Here is a 19,027-nt window from a genome sequence, read left to right as displayed (position 1 = left end):
GTACGTGATTCTTTAAGTGCCCAGCCGTGGGTGCTCCTGACCCGGTCCTGTGCTCCGTGACCGTGGCCACGGGACCAGCGGACCCGATCACCACTGGTGTTCTGTAATCGGGTCACAGAGCTGAAGAACAAGGAGAGGTCTGTGTAAACAAACCCCTTCCCATGCTTCCCTGTGTGGCTGTCACCGATCGTCTGTTCCCTGTTATAGGGAAGGACGATCCGTGACATCACATGCCAAGCCACGCTCCCTACAACAAAACTCATCAGGTCATACATAACACCTACACTGCCCCCTAGTGGTTAACTCCTTCACTGCCAGTGTCATTTACACAGGAATCAGTGCATTTACAGTGCCTTGCGAAAGTATTCGGCCCCCTTGAACTTTTCAACCTTTTGCCACATTTCAGGCTTCAAACGTAAAGATATAAAATTTTAATTTTTTGTGAAGAATCACCAACAAGTGGGACACAATTGTGAAGTGGAACGAAATCTATTGGATATTTTAAACTTTTTTAGCAAATAAAAAACTGAAAAGTGGTGCGTGCAAAATTATTCGGCCCCTTTACTTTCAGTGCAGCAAACTCACTCCAGAAGTTCAGCGAGGATCTCTGAATGATCCAATGTTGTCCTAAATGACTGATGGTGATAAATAGAATCCACCTGTGTGTAATCAAGTCTCTGTATAAATGCACCTGCTCTGTGATAGTCTCAGGGTTCTGTTGAAAGCGCAGAGAGCATCATGAAGACCAAGGAACACACCAGGCAGGTCCGTAATACTGTTGTGGAGAAGCTTAAAGCCAGATTTGTATACAAAAAGATTTCCCAAGCTTTAAACATCCCAAGGAGCACTGTGCAAGCGATCATTTTGAAATGGAAGGAGTATCAGACCACTGCAAATCTACCAAGACCTGGCCGTCCCTCTAAACTTTCAGCTCAGACAAGGAGAAGACTGATGAGAGATGCAGCCAAGAGGCCCATGATCACTCTGGATGAACTGCAGAGAACTACAGCTGAGGTGGGAGAGTCTGTCCATAGGACAACAATCAGTCGTACACTGCACAAATCTGCCCTTTATGGAAGAGTGGCAAGAAGAAAGCCATTTCTCAAATATATCCATAAAAAGTCTCATCTAAAGTTTGCCACAAGCCACCTGGGAGACACACCAAACATGTGGAAGAAGGTGCTCTGGTCACATGAAACCAAAATCCAACTTTTTGCCCACAATGCAAAACGATATGTTTGGCGTAAAAGCAACACAGCTCATCACCCTCAACACACCATCCCCACTGTCACACATGGTGGTGGCAGCATCATGGTTTGGGCTGCTTTTCTTCAGCAGGGACAGGGAAGATGGTTAAAATTGAGGGGAAGAAGGATGCAGCCAAATACAGGACCATTCTGGATGAAAACCTGTTGGAGTCTGCAAAAGACCTGAAACTGGGACGGAGATTTATCTTCCAACAAGACAATGATCCCAAACATACAGCAAAATCTACAAAGGAATGGTTCACAAATAAACGTATCCAGGTGTTAGAATGGCCAAGTCAAAGTCCAGACCTGAATCCAATCGAGAATCTGTGGAAAGAGCTGAAAACTGCTGTTCACAAACGCTCTCCATCCAACCTCACTGAGCTCCAGCTGTTTTGCAAGGAAGAATGGGCAAGAATTTCAGTCTCTGGATGTGCAAAACTGATAGAGACACCCCAAGCGACTTGCAGCTGTAATCGCAGCAAAAGGTGGCTCTACAAAGTATTAACACAAGGGGGCCCAATCATTTTGCACGCCCCACTTTTCATTTTTTTTATTAGTTAAAAAAGTTTTAAAAATCCAATACATTTCGTTCCACTTCACAATTGTGTCCCACTTGTTGGTGATTCTTCACAAAAAATAAACATTTTATATCTTTATGTTTGAAGCCTGAAATGTGGCAAAAGGTTGAAAAGTTCAAGGGGGCCGAATACTTTCGCAAGGCACTGTGTATTGCATTGGAGCAGAAAAACACTCAAAAACGCATAACAAAATGCACTAAAATACTCAAATCAAGTGTTTTCATGCATTCCTCTGGAACCAAAAACGCTTCACAAACGTACCAATCTACTTTTTCTCTCCATAGAGAATCATTGATCTTTTTCTCCTCCAGCGTTTTGGAGGTTCAAGCTATAAAGCCCTGAGGTGTGACCGGGCCTTAGAGGACAACAGTGACTGATCACTGGATCATCGGATGGCTTAGCTGTCTGAAAAGGCCCCGCCCATGAGGAGTCAGAGGACAACTGTGACTGATCTCTGGATCATCGGAAAGGTTTAGGGGTCTAAAAACGCCCCGCCCCTGAGGAGGTAGAGGATAACAGTGGCCGTTCTCTGGATCATCAGAAGGTTTAGGGGTCTGAAAAGGCCCCACCCCCGAGGAGTCAGATGACAACTGTGACTGATCTCTGGATCCTCAGAAGGTTTAGGGGTCTGAAAACGCCCCAACCCTGAGGAGTTAGAGGATAACAGTGACCGATCACTGACGTCCATTGAAGCCCCCAGAATCATTTCCTTCTCTTGATTTACTTCCAATAAAATTGGCTGTCAGATTGTCCACTGCACAGTCCCGCTATAAGTCTCTGATCAACGTCATCACTGGTAAAAATAAAAATATAAATATTCAAGTATATATCCCATAATTTGTAGATACTAACTTTCACACATACCAATCAATATACACTTATTGGGATTTTTTTTTTTTTTTTTTTTTTTTTTTAAATCGTCTTTATTATTTTCTTATATAAAATTCAGCAGACAATTACATTCAATCCTGAAGTATTGAGGTTTACACAGATCCCCCAATGTCTTCACATTTACATGCGTACTTTTCCACTTCATATCTATAACAATATTAGGTGGTGGCCCGAGAGGTGGGGATATTTGGGGGAGAGTCAACCTGTGTGTAGGAGAGGGAAAAAAAAAAAAAAATGGGGGTGGTTTAAATTTCTCCCCTGTGTTATTTCCCTTCTTTATGTGTTTTTTTGTGCCCTTGTGATTGCTTTTATTTATATATTAAAAAAAAAAAAAAAAAAAAATTCTTTTTAATAAAAAAATAATAATCTTTTCTCCTTTAATCATTATTACGTGCTTTTATTCCGTTTGTGTCCCCTTAGTGTGTTTGTGTTTTGTGCTTAGGAAAGTCCTCAGCTTTCCTTTATGTTTCCTGATAATTGTGTTATTTGTTTTGGTGTCTCCCCCACTGGTTGTCTCTCCTCCTACCCCCCTCCCCCAGACCCCTCCAATTATATTTCCATCATTTATTCACTTCCCATATACCTTAAAACATACTACAAACAACAAAATTTATAAGTTGTGGTTCGGATTCATATTTCCCCTTTACCCTTTCTACGATGTACCTTTGGAGGACACGAGCTTGCGCAGCAGCTTTTTGATTTTTCTCTTTCCCCTCCTTTCTCCCTCTCCCTATCAGGGATCTCTGGGTGATTCCGGAGGGATTATCAAATTTTTTAATCTGGTATAACTTACTGTTTCTCTATTTCTCGGGAGTAATGCTTCCAGCCCGCCCATATATTTTTATATTTTTCTTGTTGTTCTTTTATATCATATATCCCTTTTTCAGCTTCCATTATTTTATCTACCTCCCCCTTCCATTCCAATAGAGTGGGACATGTTTTCTGCTTCCAATATCTAGGTATTAGTATTTTGGCTGCATTCAGCAGATGTGGTATGACTCCTTTTTTATAAGATTTAATGGATCCTTCTGTCCCATGAAACAGGTATTGTAGGGGTGTCATTTCTATTGATTTTGCTGTTATCCTCTCTATCCATTTAGCCACTCCCTCCCAAAAAATCCCAATTTTTGGGCAGTCCCACCATATGTGAAGGTATGTCCCCCCTATCCTTACATCCTCTCCAGCAAAGCCCATCCGCTGTTGGGTATATCTCTGCTATTCTGGCTGTGGTTCGGTACCATCTAGCTATAAACCTCTATGACATTTCTTGTATTGCTGCGCTTATTGATGTTGCGTGTGTCATTTCCATAAGTTTTTTTATTTGTGTTGGTCTAAATGTGCATCTTAGTTCTTTCTCCCACTCTCTTATAAAGTAAGGAATTGTGCTACTTTGTTCACTAAGAACTAATTTATACATCTGGGATAGCAAGTTATTTGGTTTTTCTATTTTCATACACATCTTCTCATATGTCGTAAGGGAGCTCAGAGGTCTTACTTGGGGTTCTAATTTATTTAAAAAAATCTCTCATTTGGTAATATCTCCATCTTGACATGTATATTTCTCCTTGTGATGATATTAATTCTGTTAAGGGGAGTAAACTTCCTAATGGAGCGTATCTTAGGCACCTTGTATTTCCCCCTGAGCCCCAAGAACCTAATGCTCCCTTTTCTTCCCCCGGTGGAAACCATGGATATCCCCCTAATGGGGCCAGTGGTGAGGAGTTAGAGGATAACAGTGACCGATCACTGACGTCCATTGAAGCCCCCAGAATCATTTCCTTCTCTTGATTTACTTCCAATAAAATTGGCTGTCAGATTGTCCACTGCACAGTCCCGCTATAAGTCTCTGATCAACGTCATCACTGGTAAAAATAAAAATATAAATATTCAAGTATATATCCCATAATTTGTAGATACTAACTTTCACACATACCAATCAATATACACTTATTGGGATTTTTATTTTATTTTTGTAGCAGAATATAATATATTGTAACCAAAATTTATGAAGAAATTTGATTTTTATTGGATGCGTTTTCTAGCGGAAAGTAAAAAAATGTTTTTTTCTCATTTTCGGTCATTTTCCATTTGTATAATAAAAACCGCAGTGGCGGGAAAAAAAATGACATAAATTTGCTATGGGTACAGTACTGCATGACTGCGCAATTCAAAGTAGCGCAGTGCTGAATAGCAGAATATGGCCTGGTCTTGAAGGGGTTTTACCGGGGTGATAGGCAGCTGCATGCATCACCCTGGTACCACGTTTTACAGCGGTTGGTCGGATTTCTCGGGATGCCCATCAGTGCCACCTATCAACCGATGTGGCTAAAAAGCCGATTTGCCATTATCCCAAGCACTGGGTAGGGACTCCCCTCCCCCCGCCACCTTCTGCGGCTCACCCGGGCTATCCTGTCCCACCGGCAGGCCAGAGTGACCAGCCGACATGTCCGCCGGCTGGCCAGAGACCCGAACGCAGCCAGAATTGGCTTTGATGGGGTCTCGCATGACGTCAGTTACTCAGTTTTCCCCCCAGAGTCAGTTAGTGTCAGATTGACCGCCACACTACCCATTATAAGTCGTTGATCACCGCCATTACCAGTATATAAAAAAAAAAAAAAAAAAACATTCCAGTATATATCCCATAATGTAGACGCTAAAACTTTCTTGCAAACCAATCAATATAGATGTTTGGGATTTTTATTTTTTTTATCAAAAACATAGCATAAACAAATGTAGCAAAATACATTGTAACCAAAATTTATGAAGAAATTTGATTTTTGATTTTTTTTTTGGGATATGTTTTAGAAAGAAAGAAAAAATATATATTTTTTAAAGTTTTCAGTCTTTTAGAAAGAAATAAAAAATATATTTTTAAGCCTTTTTAAATTTATATAATAAAAAATAAATAAAAAAAAAAACCCCAGTGGTGATCAAATATCACCAAAAGAAAGCTCTATCTCTGTTAAAAAATGATATAAATGTCATATGTACAGTGCTGCATTTGCCAGGTAAAGCGAGTTCCACCCACATTTTTCACTTTCCTTCTTTGACGCACTTATGTGAAAACAAATTGAAAATTTCTTTTCCTTTTTAAGGGTTCATTTACCTTATTTATACAGCAATATCTTGCTACTTCCTCCTTTTGCGGCCGCGGTGACGTATGTCATTTCCGGCTTTACATTGACTCCTGGGAGATGAGTGTCACCAATCGCAGGAGCCAATGGGCATCTCCGACTCGTAGCATTGCATGTTATTTCCAAAATCGGAGGTGACGTGACGCAAAGCGCCATTTTTAACTACTTCCCGCGCACCAAATAGCACAATGACGGCCGGAAAGTGGTTTAATTATCCTGACTGGGTGTCATATGACGTCCAGCAGGAGAAGCCGCGACCGCACGCAACGCAGCGATCGTTGGTGTGGTGTGTCAGTCTGAAATACTGCATCTCCGCTCTCGGTAAAAAGCCTCTGACAGGAGCTCTTTACCATGTGATCAGCTGTGTCCAATCACAGTGCAAACAGGAAGAGTCGTTTATCGGCTTTTCCTCCACTCACACTGACAGATGCGAGTAAAAGAGAGCTAATCTGCTGCTCTCCTAACAGGGGGGGTTTGTGCTGATTATCAGTGCAGACCCACCTGGTATGCCAATTAGTGCCCATTATAGATGCCAAACGGTAGCCATCAGTTATGCCTGCCAGTGCCTCCTTGTTAGTGCTGTCCATTAGTGTCACCAATAAGTGCCCATCAGTGCCCCCTATGAGTGTCCACCAGTGCCCCCTATGAGTGTCCACCAGTGCCACCTATCAGTGCCACCCATCAGTGTCCACCAGTGCCACCCATCAGTGTCCACCAGTGCCACCCATCAGTGCCACCCATGAGTGCCCCACCAGTGCCACCCATGAGTGCCCCACCAGTGCCACCCATGAGTGCCCCACCAGTGCCACCCATGAGTGCCCCACCAGTGCCACCCATGAGTGCCCACCAGTGCCACCCATGAGTGCCCACCAGTGCCACCTATGAGTGCCCATCAGTGCCACCTATCAGTGCCCCATTATAGTGCCTCATCATCAATGCAGTCTCACCAGTGAAGGAGAAATCTTACTTATTTACAAAATTTTATAACAGAAACTAAATATTCAGTCTTTTTTTTTTTATTTGCTTAGCAAAAAATTAAAAAGCGTACAGGTGATGAAATACCACCAAAAGAAATCTCCATGTGTGTGAACAAAATGATAAAAATGTCATATGTGTACAGTGTCACATGACGGCGTAATTGTCATTCAAAGTGTGACAGAGCTGATAGCTGAAAATTGGCCTGGGCAGGAAGTGGGGGGGAGGCTTTTGTTGCCATGGTTACCCTTGCGTCTTATAAGGATTGATCGGCGGTGTCGGAGGCAGAGAAGGAGAAGTAGTTTCCATAGCAAAGGGGCGGCAACTTCCTCTGACGCCGCCATCGCTATGGAAACCCGACCTATAAGCTGTGGAATTCACTTGCAACGCACTGCGCATGCGCAAGATTGGCAGGTGCATGCTGGGTAGCCAACATGCATGGAATCCCGGAAGAGGGAGTCTGCGGCTTCAGATGCCCACACTGGAGATGGCGGCGTTGTTCAGGAACTGCACAAAGTAGACGATGCGGCGTGAACACAAACCTGGGGATGGTTTACAGGAAATCTTTATTTAAATGCACGAGGCCCGACTATTCTAGGGGAATTTTTAGCTTAAAACATTTTTTGGGGACAGAACACCGCTTTATAGTAGCGCAGTGCTGAATAGCAAGAAACAGGCCCGGTCATGAAGGGGGTAAAACCTTCCGGAGGTGAGGTGGATAGTCTATGGCAGATAAGATGTATGTACAAATGCATGACGGGGTGTCTGGGGGCCCCTTCTACCCCTTTTATAATCCAGCGCTGTATATCAGTCTTCCTCATTCTGATTTACACCGAGGTACCCTTTAACCCCGTGCTGACCAGACAGATCGCTGGTGACAGATTGCGCCGCTGTGCAGCCCCCCGCGTGACACGATCCGGGATGACATCATATGAAGTCCACCCGGATCACCGAGAGGTTCCCACCGGCGTCATATTGCCATTGGCTGGGCGGGAACTGGTTGAAAGCAAAAAGATAAACAGAAAAAAAAAAAATAAAGTATCTTTTGCTTTAAGAGTAAAAACAACAAAAAGAAAATGTTTACTTGGCCTGAGAACTGGAAGTGATGTGGCTCCGGTCCTCCAAGGGCATAGAGCTGAACGGCCAATGCCGGATGGTTCCCGGGCTCAGTAATAGGTAACCAATGGGAAGCAGCAGGGGGAGGGGCGCCGCTCCTGCTGCTTCTAAGGCTGGGTGCATACTGATACCGATACCTGTGCGGTTCCTGTACAAATGACATGCGATATGGCAGATCACATCAGTGTGAACCCAGCCTTAAGTCTATGTTCACATCCCTACGTATGGGGGCGACACTCGTGGAAAAAACACACTAATAGAATCTCAGGATGCCCATCGCCCAAAAAAAAAAAAAGCTCCTGTATTTCTTTCGGGCGGTGGGCGTCCTGCAATTCTGTTTGCACGTTTTTACGACGATTTGGGGGGAAAAAAAATCAATGGGTTTGGGGTGCTATTAAATTCAAGGGGCAATGCACTGGGAACACACGGGCATCCCGCCATTCTACCGATATTGAGAATTACGGGCAGAATCGTGGCGATTCCGACCGCAATTTGGAACGCGGAGATGTGAACGGAGCCTGAAGTGATCCTGCAGCAAATGTGTCACTGGGATCACTTTTATCTGAAAAAAAAAAAATCACCTGTGGGAAAAGAAGATTGCGGGGTTATGGCATCTAGCCACAGCCAACCCCTCCGGTATCTACTGTCAAAGTCATGACGGCTGGCAATCTTCAAGCTGATCCCGGTCAACAAGAAGCAAAATGTCATGAATAGAAAGCCGTCCCTGATCGCTAAAACGATTGCTTATATCAGTGATCATCAGTGCAAAAAATAAACCCCTGATCACCCCCCACCCCCGTATAGTGGTGACAATGAGCTACTCTGATGGGAAAAAAGATCTGTCAATAGTGCCACGTATTAGTGTCATCTGTCATCAGTGCCACGTATTAGTGCCACAGTTTCACGTGTCATATTAGTTCCATCTGTCATCGGTGTCACGTGTCAGCAGTGCCACGTATCAGTGCCATCTGCCATCAGTGCCACGTCAGTGTCAGGTGTCATTGTCATGGTGCTCCAGGGCCTTCAAAAGTGTAATAAATAGTCAATAAGTTAGATGTGTAATTTATGCTCCTAGAACACATGATGGCGCTCCCTGCATGTTGGGCCTCTCTAAGTGGCCAGGCTGTGAAAAAGTCCCACACATGTGGTATTGTAGTACTCAGGATGAGTAGCAGAATGTATTTTGGGACATTATTTGTGGTATACACATGCCGTGTGAGAGAAAGAACATATTACAATGACAATTTTGTGGAAAAAATAAATAAAAAATAAAAAAAAATCTTCATTTTGCAAACATTTGTGGGAAAAAAATGACAACACCAAAAACCTCACCATGCCTCTTACTAAATACCTTGGAATGTCTACTTTCCAAAAAGGGGTCATTTGGGGGGTATTTGTACTTTCCTGACTTGTTCGGGTCGCAAGAAATGAGATCGGCCACCAGTACATCAGATGTGATAAATTTTTTATGATTTGCACCACAGCTTGTAGACTCTCTAACTTTCACAAAGACCAAATAATATCCACTAATTTGGGTTATTTGTAAAAAAGATATGTAGCAGTATAAATTTTGTCCAAAATTCATGAAAAAAATTAATAATTTGCAAAATTTTATACAGAAACAAAGAAAATGTGTTTTTTTCAAAAAATGTCGGTCTTATTTCATTTATAGCGCAAAAAATAAAAAACCCTGAGGTGATCAAATACCACCAAAAGAAAGCTCTATTTGTATGAAAAAAGGACAAAAAATTAATTTGGGTACAGTGTTACATGACTGAGTAATTGTCATTCAAAGTGTGAGAGCACCGAAAGCTGAAAATTGGTCTGGGCAGGAGGGGAGTTTAAGTGCCCAGTAGGCAAGTGGTTAAAAGAAGACAAAAAAAAGTTTAGAAACTAAATAAAAAATTATTATTATTTATTTTTTCTTTACATACTGTCACCAGTCAGTGTCCCTAATTCATGCCACACCAGACACATGATGGCGCTGTACCACGCTGGTCACACTATGTAAAAAAAAATTGATTAATTTCTTTTATTTTCCAAAAAATTGTGCCAAAAAAAAATGACAATTTCAAAAAACCTGCCAGGCCTCCTACTAAACACCTCGGACTGTCTACTTTCCACATAGGGGGGTCACTGGGGGTATTTGTTCTCTGTCCTGGCATTTTAGGGGCATCAAGAAATGAGATTGGCTGTTGGTACATAACAATTGGTGGATTATTAGACATCTATCCCATGAACTTTTCTACAGACTAAATAATAAACACTGATATGGGGGATTTTCACCAAAGAAATGGGGCAGGATACATTTGGGCTGAAATTGCTGAAGAAATGTCATTATATGGATATTTTGTACAGCGGTGTAAGCTCCTGTGGTCAGAGTACAGCACTATGGTATAGGTGAGAGCCATGCAAGGTGACAGGAAGTGGGGGATACACTTACTGGTCTATACAGAAAGTGAGGGATACACTTACTGGTCTATACAGAAAGTGGGGGATACACTTACTGGTCTATACTGGTGTCATACTGGATCATGACGCGGAGTTGCTGGTCGGTGTGTCTCTTCCAGAGGTGGCGGCTCTTCTGCTGGACTTGGTAGATGATCTGATAAAGAAATTGAAAGATGTGAGGAGACACAGAGATCCCCCATCTATACACAGGGCACTGTACTCAATGAGGAGGAGGATAAGGATGGGAAAGTTAATCGGCATAGGGATGATGCTGATGATAAGGATGGGGATAGGGATGATGCTGATGATAAGGATGGGGATAGGGTTTATGCTGATGATAAGGATGGGGATAGTGATGATGCAGATGATAATAGGAATGATGATAAGGATAGTGATGATGGGGATAGGGATGATGGGGATGATGATTTTGCTACTGAAACACTGCTATCTGCCTTTGCTTATGTCTATTTAATAATTGCTGGTATGTTATTTTTGCTTAACTGTCCGTAGACTTGTCCACATTACAATACTTTATTATCTCCCTCGTCTTACCCAAAATTATGGCCCGATAACTTTAGTGCCCTCTTGCTAGTCTGTTTCTCAAATAAGAATTTTGCCCTGTTAACCAGCCAAGCTTTATTACCTCCTGAGTGATAATTGAAACGCGCCCATCAGTATAAAGATAAGCTTCTTTTGGGGGAAGCATTTGCAGGGGGCACATTTGCAACTGGGGCCCTTTCTATTAGTGGGGCTATTGCTATAAGTGGGAGATCTTCTGACTCTGCACTTCAGCAAATGAACACAAGAAAATACTTTGACTAACACCACACAGACATCAGGTGACCTTGTTTACCCCTCCAGCTCTTTCTCCTTGTACCATTCACCCTCTACCACTCCTTTTATACAGCTCTGTCCTCTATCCTAAAACTATCTCTCCCCCCCCCCCCAGTATATATCACCCTCTCTTCTGTCCTCTCCTTATTACTGCACCCACCAACTCCTGCTAATTCTAAATCCACAAACACTAAAAATCTCCAAGACCCTGGGCCATGTCCCTTCATATAAATCCCACTCCCATATTACCTCCCTCACCCTCCTGCTTCTCCTAACCTCTGGAGATATATCCCCAAACATCCATCATTTAACTGTACCCCATGCACCCTGCACCCTCTGGCAGCAGCCACAATCAACACAATTTAGTTCCCATTTCTATTCTTCCAAAGACCAGACTCCCTTTCTCTTGTGCCCCTCTGAACCCCCGCTCTGTCTGCAACAAACTCACCTCTCTACATGACCTCTTTATCACCAACTCATTTAACCTACTCGCCATCACCGAAACCTGGCTCCACGAATCAGACACTGCGTCCTCTGCTGCCCTCTCCCATGGTGGTCTTCTCTGGACTCACTGCCCCAGATTCAATGGACGTAAGGGAGGAGGTGTCGGAATCCTTCTAGCCCCACATAGCACCACTTCACCCACCTCCCTCTCTGTCACTCTCCTCTTTGGAAGCACACTGCATTCTTCTCTTCACTCCAATTATACTAAGGATAGCCGTGATCTACAGGCCCCCTGGACCGGTATCAACATTTCTTGATGACTTCTCTGACTGGCTACCCTTTCTTTCCTCTGAAATCCCCACAATCATTCTCGGGGACTTCAACATCCCTATTAATACTAACACTCCTGCCCCTTCCAAACATCTCAGCCTAACCTCCTCTTTTGACCTGAAGCAGTGGTTACACGCTTCTACTCACTCTGAAAGCAATACCCTTGACCTTGTTTTCTCTCACCTTTGTACTCCATGCAACTTCTCTAACTATCCATTCCCTCTCTCTGATCATCACCTTATTAGTTTCACTCTCTCCCTCTCCTTCACCTCCTCTCCCTCCAACCATGTAAAAGATACCCACAGAAACCTACGTCATCTCAAGCCTTCTCTTCTCTTCTCTGCTACTGACAACCTCTACGACAAAATATCACCCCTATCCTGCACCAACCTAGACACTTCTGTCTACAACACTTCACTTCTAGCCTCTCTGGACTCACTGGCCCCCCTCACTACACACAGAATCCGCCCCGACCCCTTCAACCTTGGCAAACAGATGTCACTAGAAGTCTGAAAAAAACATAGTCGTGCTCATAAACGCCTGTGGCGCAAGACCAAGTCTCAGAGATTTCAACCAATATAAATCTGCCCTACAAAAATACAATTCCAGCCTCCTCTCTGCCAAGCAGAACTATTTTATCACTCTCATCAGCAACCTATCATCCCGTCCCCATCAGCTCTCCTCTACCTTCAACTCTCTACTTCGTCCTCCACCTGCCAACTCACTCACTGCCCCAGAGATCGCCGATCACTTCAAACAGAAGATTGATACAATTTGTGTGGAGATCTCTACTGTTCTGATACCCTCCACGCTTTACACTTCATGCCCACAGGCACAATCATCATTTCTTCCCTCTTTTTACCCCACCACTATAGACGAGGTTGATAAACAACTTGGTAATGTCCACCTTACCACCTACCCTCTGGATCCTGTTCCCTCACAAATGCTACCTTCACTCTCTGGCTCTATGCTACACTCTCTAATGCCACGTACACACGACCAGACTTTTCGAGGGACTAAGTCTGACAGACTTTCGACGGAGTTCTGACAGAGTTCTTACGGACTTTCCAAATGAACGGACTTGGCCACACACATTCACACCAAAGTCCGACGGATTGGAACGTGATGACGTACGACTGGACTAGAATAAGAAAGTTCATAGCCAGTAGCCAATAGCTGCCCTCGCGTCGGTTTTAGTCCGTCAGACTAGCATACACACGAGCGGATTTCTGGGTCCGGCGGAGTTCTGTCGGAAAAATTTGAAACATGTTCCATTTCTAAAGTCTGTCAGACTTTTGCAAATCAAATGTCCGCTGCAGCCCACACACGTTTGAATAGTCTGCCGGAATCATTCCGTCAGACTTTTGATGTTGAAAAGTCCGGTCGTGTGTACAGGGCATAACTCACATCTTCAATCTCTCCCTCTCTTCTGGCATCTTCCCCAACTCTCTACAATAGGCTTTCTCAACCTTTTAACCCTAGAGGAACCCCAGAAAATATTTTCATGTGTTGAGGAACCCTTACTAAAACCAAATCACCAGGGCTCAATAGGAACAATGCTCCTGATATTGGTAATCAATAGGAAGAATGTCCCCCATAAAGTGGTGTTCAGGTTGCCACCCTTAAAGACAGATAAAAAGATATTTGGTGTCGTGCTGCTGCTGGGCTTTGCCAAGTGGTCCTGAACCTTGAGCTCTGAAGGCGCCATCAAATAGGTGGTTCATCAGCCACAGCTCAAGGAACCCCAAGAAACCTCTGGAGGAACCCTGGTTGAGAATGGCTGCTCTACAACATACACTTGTCAGCCCCATACTTAAAACGCCCTCACTGGACCCATCCAATCCTAACAACCTACGCCCCATCTCCTCCTCCCCTTCTTATCCAAACTCCTTGAATGTCTGGTCTACAACCGACTGAGCGTCCATCTCGCTGATATTGGCCTTCTTCATCCCCTTCAGTCTGGATTCCGTCCTCAACACTCCACAGAAACTGCTCTCCTAAAACTAACAAACGATCTACTAACGGCCAAAACCAACCGACATTATTCTGTACTCCTCCTCCTGGACCTCTCTGCTGCCTTCAATATGTTTGACCACCCCCCCCTCCCCCTCCTCCTCAAAAAACTCCACACCTTTGGTCTCTGTGACTGTACTATTCGCTGGTTCTCTTCCTACTTATCCCACCGCACCTTTACCATGTCATACAACTCTACTTCCTCCTCTCCTCTTCTTTTCTCTGTTGGGGTCCCCCAATATTCTGTTCTTGGACCTCTCCTATTCTCCATCTACACCTCCTCCCTGGGTCAGGTGATCGCCTCCCATGGCTTCCAATATCATCTCTATGGTGACAACACCCAAATCTATTTCTCCACCCCTCAGCTCCTCCTCCAGTCTCCTCACCTATCACTAATTTACTATCAGATATCTCAGCCTGGATGTCACATGACTTCCTCAAACTCAACCTATCCAAAACTCAACTTATAATTCCCCCTCCCCCCCCCCATGTGCCCTTCCCGATCTCTCTGTCAAAATCAATAGCACTACTATAAGCCCATCCCCCTATGCCAAGGTCCTAGGTGCAGTCATGGACTCTAAAGTGTCCTTTAAACTCCACGTCCAATCACTGTCCAAATCCTGCCGCCTCAACCCCCCGCAACATCTCGGAAATACCCCCTTTCTAACCAATCACACCGCAAAAAGATCTTAATTCATTCACTGGTCATCTCTCGCCTAGACTACTACAACTCTCTCCTCATTGGCTTACCTCTACATAGGCTCCTCCCCCCTTCAATCTATCATGAATGCCGCTGCCAGACTCATCCACCTTACCAATCGCTCCGTATCCTCCACCCCTCTCCGCCAATCCTTCCACCCCTCTCCGCCAATCCCTCCACCCCTCTCTGTCCTCCACCCCTCTCCGCCAATCCCTCCACCCCTCTCTGTCCTCCACCCCTCTCCGTCAATCCCTCCACCCCTCTCCGCCAATCCCTCCACCCCTTTCCGCCAATCCCTCCACCCCTCCCCGCCAATCCCTCCACCCTTCTCTGTCCTCCACCCCTCTCTGCCAATCCTTCCACCCCTCTCTGCCAATCCCTCCACCCCTCTCTGCCAATCCCTCCACCCATCTCGGTCCTCCACCCCTCTCCGCCAATCCCTCCACCCCTCTCCGCCAATCCCTCCACCCCTCTCTGCCAATCCCTCCACCCCTCTCTGCCAATCCCTCCACCCATCTCGGTCCTCCACCCCTCTCCGCCAATCCCTCCACCCCTCTCCGCCAATCCCTCCACCCTTCTCTGTCCTCCACCCCTCCCCGCCAATCCCTCCACCCCTCTCTGTCCTCCACCCCTCTCCGCCAATCCCTCCACCCCTCTCCGCCAATCCCTCCACCCTTCTCTGTCCTTCACCCCTCTCCGCCAATCCCTCCACCCCTCTCTGCCAATCCCTCCACCCCTCTCTGCCAATCCCTCCACCCCTCTCTGCCAATCCCTCCACCCATCTCGGTCCTCCACCCCTCTCCGCCAATCCCGCCACCCCTCTCCGCCAATCCCTCCACCCTTCTCTGTCCTCCACCCCTCCCCGCCAATCCCTCCACCCCTCTCTGTCCTCCACCCCTCTCCGCCAATCCCTCCACCCCTCTCCGCCAATCCCTCCACCCTTCTCTGTCCTCCACCCCTCTCCGCCAATCCCTCCACCCCTCCCTGCCCTCCACCCCTCTCTGCCAATCCCTCCACCCCTCTCTGCCAATCCCTACACCCCTCTCTATCCTACACCCCTCTCTGCCAATCCCTCCACCCCTCCCTGTCCTCCACCCCTCTCAGCCAATCCCTCCACCCCTCCCTGTCCTCCACCCCTCTCCGCCAATCCCTCCACCCCTCTCCGCCAATCCCTCCACCCCTCTCCGCCAATCCCTCCACCCCTCTCCGCCAATCCCTCTACCCCTCTCCGCCAATCCCTCCACCCCTCTCTGCCAATCCTTCCACCCCTCTCTGCCAATCCCTCCACCCATCTGTCCTCCACCCCTCTCTGCCAATCCCTCCACCCCTCTCTATCCTACACCCCTCTCTGCCAATCCCTCCACCCCTCCCTGTCCTCCACCCCTCTCCGCCAATCCCTCCACCCCTCTCTGCCAATCCCTCCACCCCTCTCCGCCAATCCCTCCACCCCTCTCCGCCAATCCCTCCACCCATCTGTCCTCCACCCCTCTCTGCCAATCCCTCCACCCCTCTCTGCCAATCCTTCCACCCCTCTCTGCCAATCCCTCCACCCATCTGTCCTCCACCCCTCTCTGCCAATCCCTCCACCCCTCTCTATCCTACACCCCTCTCTGCCAATCCCTCCACCCCTCCCTGTCCTCCACCCCTCTCCGCCAATCCCTCCACCCCTCTCTGCCAATCCTTCCACCCCTCTCCGCCAATCCCTCCACCCCTCTCCGCCAATCCCTCCACCCATCTGTCCTCCACCCCTCTCTGCCAATCCCTCCACCCCTCTCTGCCAATCCTTCCACCCCTCTCTGCCAATCCCTCCACCCATCTCTGCCAATCCCTCCACCCATCTCTGCCAATCCCTCCACCCATCTCTGCCAATCCCTCCACCCATCTCGGTCCTCCACCCTTCTCTGCCAATCCCTCCACCCCTCCCTGTCCTCCACACCTCTCCGCCAATCCCTCCACACCTCTCCGCCAATCCCTCCACCGGCTTCCGATCAGCCAAAGAATTCAATTCAAAATACTAAACAACTCCCTACAAAGCCGTCCACATCCCGGCCCCCCAACTACATCTCTGACCTAGTCTCTAAATACCAACCTACCCGTTCTCTCTTTCTTCCTCTCAAGACCTCCTGCTCTCCATCTCCCTCGTCACCTCCTCCCATATCCACCTCCAGGACTTCTCCAGAGCCTTTCCCATCTTCTGGAACTCTTCACCCCAATCTGTCCGATTATCTCCTACTGGACGATCCCTGAAAACTAGGGATGAGCTCAGGCGTGTTCTCATGATCCACGTGCAGAGCCCGCCAGGAAGTGGGCGCAGCGCTGCGCTAATCACAGTGAGACATTGCCCAATCTCTGCAACCGCGCATCGGGCAATGTCTCACTGCCTGTGATTAGCGCAGAGCCGACTTCCTGGCGGGCTCTGCACATGGAGCGTGCGAACACGCCGGAGCTCATCCTTACTGAAAACCCTTCTCTTCACAGGACACTACCCTCCCCCACCTAACAACTGGATTTTCATTTTCTTCATCAGCCCATCCCCCACAGTTGTTACAATTCCACGTGACCCTCCCTTCTAGATTGTAAGCTCTGAGGATCAGGGCCCTCTGATCCCTCCGGTATTGATTTGTATAATAAATGTATTTATGTTGTAAATGTTGTAAAGCGCCGAGCAAACTGTTGGCCCTTTTTAAAAATTCTGTATTATAATAATATATATAAATCTTGTATAATAATAATAATAATAATAATGATGATGATGATTATAGGGATGGGGTTGATAATAAGGAAGAGGATGAGGAGGAGGATGATGATGATGATGATGGGGAGGACACTTCCAGGTGTGTATTGCGCTGTGTGTGACGTATGTACAGCCGGTATATATATGTACAGGAGAGGTCAGTGTGGGGGGGGGGGGTCGGTACAGGTAAGGGTGTCACATGATGTCAGTGTGGCCCCTCCGCCTCACCTCCTGGGGTCCCGGGGCTCGGTGTCGGCAGTTGGTGGCGGTGGTCGGTGATTGGCAGGTCAGGACGAGCAGGGCCCCCACAGTGAGCAGAGACCCCCCGAACCGAGCCGCCATCTTCATCCATCCGTCACCCCGGCAACGTGACGTCACCCTTCGGATCCCAGGAGCCGCTTCCGTACCACGTGACAGGTTACCCCGGCAACGGGCTTGGGACTCGGCTTAAATCCCGCCCCCTCCGCCATATTACCGGAGCACTACGTCCAGAGCTCCGCCCCCTCCGCCATATTACCGGAGCCCCGCAAGTCCAGAGGGAATAGAGCGGAGTATATTGTTTTGTGCTATGCTCCCGACTTCCTCCTGATCCCCAGGTGACCCCGACTTCCTCCTGACCCCCAGGTGACCCCGACTTCCTCCTGACCCCCAGGTGACCCCGACTTCCTCCTGACCCCCAGGTGACCCGACTCCATCCTGACCCCCAGGTGACCCCAACTTCCTCCTGACCCCCAGGTGACCCCGACTTCCTCCTGACCCCCAGCTGACCCGACTTCATCCTGACCCCCAGGTGACCCCAACTTCTTCCTGACCCCCAGGTGACCCCCGGTTTCATCCTGACCCCGAGGTGACCACCGGCTTCATCCTGACCCCCAGGTGACCACCAGCTTCATCCTGACCCCCAGGTGACCCCCCGACTTCCTCCTGACCCCCAGGTGACCACCGGCTTCATCCTGACCCCCAGGTGACCCCCGACTTCCTCCTGACCCCCAGGTGACCACCGGCTTCATCCTGACCCCCAGGTGACCCCCAACTTCCTCCTGACCCCCAGGTGACCACCAGCTTCATCCTGACCCCCAGGTGACCACCAGCTTCATCCTGACCCCCAGGTGACCCCCGACTTCATCCTGACCCCCAGGTGACCCCGACTTCATCCTGACCCCCAGGTGACCACCGGCTTCATCCTGACCCCCAGGTGACCACCGGCTTCATCCTGACCCCCAGGTGACCACCGGCTTCATCCTGACCCCCAGGTGACCCCCGACTTCCTCCTGACCCCCAGGTGACCACCGGCTTCATCCTGACCCCCAGGTGACCCCCAACTTCCTCCTGACCCCCAGGTGACCACCAGCTTCCTCCTGACCCCCAGGTGACCACCAGCTTCATCCTGACCCCCAGGTGACCCCCGACTTCATCCTGACCCCCAGGTGACCCCCGACTTCATCCTGACCCCCAGGTGACCCCGACTTCATCCTGACCCCCAGGTGACCCCGACTTCATCCTGACCCCCAGGTGGCCCCGACTTCATCCTGACCCCCAGATGACCATGACTTCATCCTGACCCGCAGGTGACCCTG

At 47.6% G+C, this 19,027-nt stretch overlaps 1 protein-coding gene across 1 annotated transcript in view; it reads right to left on the bottom strand.

The window, feature by feature from the left end:
* Positions 1 to 17,849, bottom strand: part of LMLN (leishmanolysin like peptidase) — a 52,251-nt gene extending 34,402 nt beyond the window's left edge. Inside the window, exons 1-2 of the mRNA XM_077449748.1 lie at positions 17,679 to 17,849; positions 10,452 to 10,549 (exon numbers count right to left, since the gene is read on the bottom strand). Coding sequence (XP_077305874.1) covers positions 10,452 to 10,549; positions 17,679 to 17,798 — 218 coding nt within the window. The 5' untranslated portion in view covers positions 17,799 to 17,849. The remainder of the gene's footprint in view (positions 1 to 10,451; positions 10,550 to 17,678) is intronic.
* Positions 17,850 to 19,027: the final 1,178 nt, after the last annotated feature.

Source organism: Lithobates pipiens, unplaced genomic scaffold (assembly GCF_037356315.1).
Source record: "Lithobates pipiens isolate NorthernLeopardFrog02 unplaced genomic scaffold, aLitPip1_a1.2 Scaffold_22, whole genome shotgun sequence".
In the NCBI taxonomy this organism is placed as follows: domain Eukaryota; kingdom Metazoa; phylum Chordata; class Amphibia; order Anura; family Ranidae; genus Lithobates; species Lithobates pipiens.
The sequence above is the reverse complement of the archived record's forward strand: the minus strand, read 5'-3'. Positions and strand labels throughout refer to the sequence as shown.